The 7,415-nt window shown below is 30.7% G+C and overlaps 1 protein-coding gene across 5 annotated transcripts in view; it reads left to right on the top strand.

Annotated features, from left to right (window-relative positions):
* LOC144973158 (neuronal acetylcholine receptor subunit alpha-5-like) overlaps positions 1-7,415 on the top strand; it is a 162,373-nt gene that overhangs the window by 104,658 nt on the left and 50,300 nt on the right. For all 5 annotated transcript variants that reach the window (XM_078915272.1, XM_078915275.1, XM_078915273.1 and 2 more), the window contains one exon: positions 6,931-7,179. In XM_078915272.1, the coding sequence (XP_078771398.1) occupies positions 6,931-7,179 (249 nt within the window). The remainder of the gene's footprint in view (positions 1-6,930; positions 7,180-7,415) is intronic.

The following is a 7,415-nucleotide window of genomic DNA, read 5'->3' as shown; positions in this document are numbered from 1 at the left end:
TCGGAGATTTCCTATGGGCAAGATCATCCCTACCTATAGATAATTTGAATTTATTAAAATGAAGCATTTTTGCAAATTATTAATTATGGAATATCTAAGAAAACTGCTTTGAGGGGTGGAATAAAGGCATGCTTACACGGGTTTGGATCTATAAAATTCGTTTATTTAAATAGCATCGCGGAATAACTTACTCGCAAGCTTGTGAGTTATTTGGCGCAATAAAAACAACTCATTTAATAAATCCAAACCCATGAAAGAATCCTTAATCCCAATTATCAAGCACTCTAGTATCTACAAGTACCCAGCAACACTCATATAATATTCATATTTACCCACTTATAAAGAACTATGAACATACAAATCACTGTTCAAATTGACAGCTATGTTCTTGCAGGTTTCTGGTCTTTACGATCTTTGCTAGAAACCGGCCTATTATGTTAAGACACTTTATTAATCATTGAATAATCGTACACTATGTTTGCCATCATAATTTGCGTTGCATAACCTTTTTGACTATCGCGTATTAATTTGCGTGTGGTAACTGTTCAAGTTCTCTATTTTCTTATTGCACTTACCTAAATTAGAACCATTATTAAAAAAAAGAAGAAAAGTAGAGCATTTATATAGAGCAATATCCACTAAACGTGCTCAAAGCGCTTTACAAAGGGTCCCTGGCCAACAGCAACACGTAACATTTAGAACGAGACACATAGCCAGACATAGATAATAGGATATAACACGTTGATGAACCATATTCCTTTGCTTTATGAACGTATTATCACAAGGTTATAACAGCCTGCTCATTTCCAAACAACGCGTCAAATACTTCGAAAATCCCAAAGTAATCTAATATAACTCGGGCAAGCTACTAACTAATCCAAATGGGATTCGTGAGAGACTACTTCCAAACTAAATTCTATAAACCGAACATAACAATTAAATTAATTGAGGGATAAATATATTCATTATTTAAAAACAACATAAAATTCGACGATGACGATAATGATGTTTTACATTGTACTGTGAGCTTTGTTTACATATGATTTATATGTTCATTAAATATTCCGACAGAAAAAATACTTTTTAAAATGATAATAATAAATTTAAAACTATATATATTAAAAAATAAAATAAAATAGTAATAAAAGTGATAATCATAATAATGATAAAATAATAATAATAACAATAATATAATAATAATAATAATAATAATAATAAAACAACAACAACATAATAATAATAATAATAATAAAATAATAATAATAATAATATTATATAATAATAATAATAATAATAATATATAATAATAATGATAAAATAATAATAACAATCATAATAATAATAATAATAATATAATAATAATAATAATAATAATAATAATAATAATAATAATAATAATAATAATAATAATAATAATAATAATAATAATAATAATAATAATAATAATAATAATAATAATAATAATAATAATAATAATAATAATAATAATAATAATAATAATAATAATAATAATAATAATAATAATAATAATAATAATAATAATAATAATAATATAACTAAACAGCGACAGTACGGTAAAATCGACAACATTTGATATATCGTCATCATGATGAACTCATTTTCAATGCCAAATAACCAAAGACAACAATAATGCTGGCAATGATAATGGTTGTGGCGATGATTTCCATTCCTCGCCAATCATATATCTATCGTCTTAAGGAACGAAGTTGATATCTCTCAGCTCTAGTGTTATTGTATTGCCAGTTGGCTGATTAGTTCTCACTAATTTCTATAAATGTTTCTATAATTTTCTAAATTATGTGTAACCATAAACGTAAAAGGTTAAAGATAATTTTATGCATTAATGCCTTTTATGTGGCTGGCGAATGCTGGGAATATTTTACCTATACGCATAGCATCAATACTGTTACGGCTGCAAGGGGCTTATCAAACATATTAGTAATTCTTATTACCTGTTCAATGGTTTCTGACCCAAATCACTCTGAGTCATTAGACTGCTTTAATAAAGTTTATTCATCCCTTTTCTATTTTTTCTTCAAAAATGTTTCTCTCTCTCTCTCTCTCTCTCTCTCTCTCTCTCTCTCTCTCTCTCTCTCTCTCTCTCTCTCTCTCTCTCTCTCTCTCTCTCTCTTTAAACGATCGTAACGTCACTTCCCTTGTAATGACGCATTGTAACTTAGTAGTTAGTTCTAAACTATCGGAACAATGGCGGACGCCCTTATGAAATACTTATCCGACGAGCATAAAAGTGTATCCAGAGGAGGAAAACATTATAAATCTGATTATGTTTTGACTTTTATACATTCTCATCACATGACATATGAAAAAGTTCTAGCCAGCAAGAAGAATAAAAAGTACCAATTTTCTTTGTTTAGAACCACATTGCTTGTTGCTGGGCGGACGTGACATCATACTATTGAATCCTATTTCTACCTGTTTTGTTTGAGTCAAATCGTCTTAAAACGGCATTATGTTAGACTTGGCCTGCCATTTAAAATAACATTTTACTTACACAATTTTAGTCAGAATAAATGATTTTATAGTGAATAATGAATTTGCTTCTTAAACTTAACATCTTTTATTCCCAGAATTTTTACTTTAACCTTAATTTTCTTTATGTAGTTGTACCGTCCGACATAATTGCGTTGCAATCGATTAATCAAAATATTATTTTATGGCTTTTTGGTTGAGAATAATTTTTGCCGTAGAAATCTCATACTATGTACATTATTCCGACTCCAGATAAATATTTGATCGGAGAAATCAGATTTCTACCCCAAAGGAATAATAATAGGTCTGGATCCAGACAATTACCAACAATCTTGACCATCAGAATGGACAGGAAGTTTACAGACTACTGGCAAAGTATAGCCAGATTGTGTTGAGTTAAAAGGCCAATTTGGAATAACCAGACGAGAATAACCTCAAGGCGGATTGCATATGACGGGATTTTACTTTAAAACGCAATATGGAATAAAGTTGAACGAATTATAATTGGTATTGCCATGTTTTCTAGGATTGAAACAATAAGTAATGATACAATTTCTGTGATGAAGCAACATTTGCTAAGAACAGTACAGCCAGATATTTTATATTTTCTACCAAAATAGTTCAAACAGTTTTGTATTTTCTTCTCCAAGTCTTAAAATGAAGATACGGTCTTTTCAAATGGGACCCTGACATAGTGTTGAGCTACTCTTCCATTAGTACAGGGGTCTGGGATATAATTTTCTTCTTCTCCACGGTTTTCTTCGTCTTTTTATTTATTTATTTATTTATTTATTTTTGTTGTTGTTGTTGTAAAAGTAGGGTTTTATTTTGGTTGAGTAGATTACTACAAATCTTCGGATAATGGCTAGAGTTTGTTTATAGGCTACTGTTATCACCACTCGTCAATTTGTTTGAGAGGGTGCGGATTATGTAGATAGGTTTCTATTGATTATTTCTATCAAAGCACAAGCCATGCCCCAAAAAACAGTCCGTCCACCCCGTGCATTAAGCTTAAACATGACCTTAAAGTGACGAAAGGATCATAGGTCTTTTAACAAATAAACAAATGTTGGTACATTATTGGTAATTGATTCCAATCCATTATTAAATTTCCATTTGTGATCCACCAACTCAAATTGGTATTATGCGGGATTGGTTTTGTTGCTACAAGTTAGTTTATAGATGGAACGAAATTGACGCCAGTCAGCTCTTTGTTATTGATTTTAGACAGCCATTTTAGTGATAAGTTATCTGTAATTCTATCAATCAGACTAAACGTATGAGGTTACACATAGTTTTGTGTGTTGTACTTTTTATCTGGCTGGCGGATGTTGTAATTATTTACATAAGCGCATAGCATCAATAGTCACAATTATGAAACTTGGGTTTAGATAATATATTTGCATTATTGAGGACACAATAAATATATTTGCTTTAAACTACAAAGCTTAAAATTCGACGTTCCTGTTCATTATAATTTTCATATCACCCTTATTGGCTTCTGGGTCACCCCTGCATAACATTGTTCTGTGGTGGTAAGTGACATTTGGCGTGACAAAGGCTAAGGTAACTTTCATCTTAAAATGACTAATTAGATAGAGAGCAGGTACTGGTGTAACAAAAAGATCTGAAAAAGTGTGCATAAAACGCGTACCTTTGTGAAGAATATAGCTAGTCATTAAATTCGTCCCAACTATCGGATAACTTCTGTGGAGTAATGGTAGTAAGTCTGACAAGCATCTAATTAAATTGAGCTTTTATATAGCGCAATATCCACTAACCGTTTATCAAAACGCTTTACAAGGGGTCACTGACCGACAACAACACGTAATATGTTAGGCGATATTATAATATTTTTCCGACAGAGACAACGCTGTTCCGGGTCAGGTACTCATTTTACACCTATGTACGGTGACAAAGAATGTACTAGGAGGTTAGAGGCATTTGAGAGGTGGCTGTATAGAAGAGTGTTGAGGCTATAATGGACAGACAAGTATACGAACGAGGAAGTGTTGGAGAAGGTGAAAAAGGGAAGAATGTTGATCGAGGTTTCTGGGACATGTGTGGAGAAGATACGGAATAGAAAAGTTGGTAACATCTGGGATGATCGAAGGAAAGAGAGCTAGATGAAGACAAAGAATGACATATCTAAATAACCTAAGAATGATTTAAAAAGCAACAAAGTTTTCATGAGCACCGCAGAGGATCGTGATTCGTAGAGACAGCTGACCGGCAACGTACCCAAGAGCACAAGCCACGATTGATGATGGAGGTGAGAGAATGTGAGTAAAGAACCTTTTCCAAGGACTCAATTATGCACCGGGCGAGGCTCGAACACAGGACCTTCCGATCCGAAAGCTAGTGTCATACCACCAGACTACATAGCCGCACAATCTCTAATTAGAAGGGCAGAGGTTCGATCCCTAGTCGAGGCATACTGATTTTCTGGGATGTACGAGTACTTTTCTTTCTTGTATTTTTCATACACACATTTTCAGATCTTTTATTTTAATAAGTTGTTTTGTATGTTTGGTGTTTCTCGATAACATAAAAGGCTCATTCATGGCTTCATGAACGTGTCCAACAAAAGAACCAAACCCATAACAATTGAAATGGTTTGTCAGATTGCCAAAGTTCTCCATCACGTAGACATTGCTTAATCCTTCTCTTCTCTGACAAAATACACGTTTTCGTGTGGCCTAAAAAACTTTTACCTCAAGCATTAGTCGATTATTATGATCTTCAACTACGAAAAAAGTATAAAAACTGAGAATTTAAAGATGTTTGAAGCTCAAGATATTTCGACATTTTGGGGCCATTATAACCGATCGTTATTTGAAGTAAAAGTTTGTTTTCGCCAACTTGAAAAAAATGTTTTATCAGAGTGAGGCAGAATAGACAAGAGTGTGCACTTTACACGCCCTTAATCCCTAAACCAGGGAACGGAGTATCACCCTTAAATCGTCTTGCTGGTCTGCTTGTGGTCATTTTCAGTCATTAGTATTTTTAGATATTATGGGACCTCGTTGAAACGTTCTTCTGAAATAAAACGATCTATTAACTGAATTATGAGGCAGCAACGTATTTAGATAGATATAATAAACTGATGATGATGATGTTGTAATGATATAAAAGATAATAATATTATCAATAATGATAATAATAATCAGGATAATGATAAAGATAATAATATAAAAGATATCTAATAATATTATAAATAAAGATTATAATAACGATGATGCGATGATATTAATGATGATGATATAATAATAATAATAATAATAATAATAATAATAATAATAATAATAATAATAATAATAATAATAATAATAATAATAATAATAATAATATAATAATGATAATGATGATGATATGAAAGATGATGAATGATGATGATAATGATGATGATGATGATGATAATAATAATATTAATAAAATGATAATAATAATAATAATAATAATAATAATAATAATAATAATAATAATAATAATAATAATAATAATAACAATGATGATAATAAAATAATAATAATAATAATGATGATGATAATGATGATGATGATGATGATGATAATAATATTGATAATAATAATAATATAATAATAATAATATAATAATAATAATAATAATAATAATAATAATAATAATAATAATAATAATAATATTAATAATAATAACGGGCAGGTTACTCACTTTGCACCTGAATACGATCATAGAATGTGAATAAAGAGCCATTTCCAAGGACTCTACCTATGCGCCGCCAAGACCGGGACTCGAACCTACCTAGCCGCACAACATTCCTTCACTAATATTCATTAAAAGCATGTTAGAAATATATGTACCAAATAGGAATTTACGATCCTCGGCAAAACGAAGCTTACTCTTAGAAATAATTTAATCATAAATTTAATACCGGCGTTCCTTTGCCCACACTTGGCCCCTTGTGTGGAATGATATGCCCAGAAGGATAAGAGAAGTAAAATCTATTGATAGTTTTAAATCATAGTTAAAGTACTTCCTTTTTACAGTTACATTTTCATGGTATTGATACGATGTCATTGTGGTATAAAGTTTTGTAAATTTATTTGTAACGTGCATTTAGAAACACACAGTGATGACAATGCGCGATATAGATGCCAGATATTATTATTATTATTATTATTATTATTATTATTATTATTATTATTATTATTATTATTATTATTATTATTATTATTTTTATTATTATTATTATTATTATTATTATTATTATTATTATTATTATTATTATTATTATTATTATTATTATTATTATTATTATTATCATTATCATTATTATTATTATTATTATTATTATTATTATTATTATTATTATTATGCCCATAGATTACGTGTAAGACTGACAGTGTTTTAAAAAAAACAATATTTTCTTTCCAACAGCGCCGATTTACGACTGAAGGAACACAGAGACGCCTTGTGCATCATTAATTCCACTGGATATGTTTATAACGTCCCTCAAGTTGTCTACCGATCATCTTGTCCTATTGACGTGTATCACTTTCCCTATGATGTCCAAAACTGTACTCTGGTGTTCGGGTCCTGGGGCTACCCAGGTAATCTTGTGGATGTCCAATTCTACTACGGCAAAAGCTGGGTGGATCTAACGGAATATGTAGAAAGTAACGCTTGGTGAGTTTGGAAGACTTGGGTTGTAAATGTCTGATTGTATTTGTTGTGTGTTCGACGGGACACCAGATTAATATTATTAAATCACTCAACTCAGAAGCGTTAAGTGATTAATAAATGTGAGAGAACAATTTATAGCATTAGTTAGAGTATATGCAGATATCTCGCAACAACATTCAAAGAAGAAGAACAGTATAATATAACTCAAATATGGAAGTAAGGAACACAGAGTGCATCCT

Source organism: Berghia stephanieae, chromosome 5 (genome assembly GCF_034508935.2).
Source record: "Berghia stephanieae isolate SIO BIC M18660-M18661 chromosome 5, UCSD_Bste_1.3, whole genome shotgun sequence".
Lineage (NCBI taxonomy): Eukaryota > Metazoa > Mollusca > Gastropoda > Nudibranchia > Aeolidiidae > Berghia > Berghia stephanieae.
Note: the sequence above shows the minus strand (reverse complement) of the source record. Positions and strands in the feature narration are given on the sequence as shown.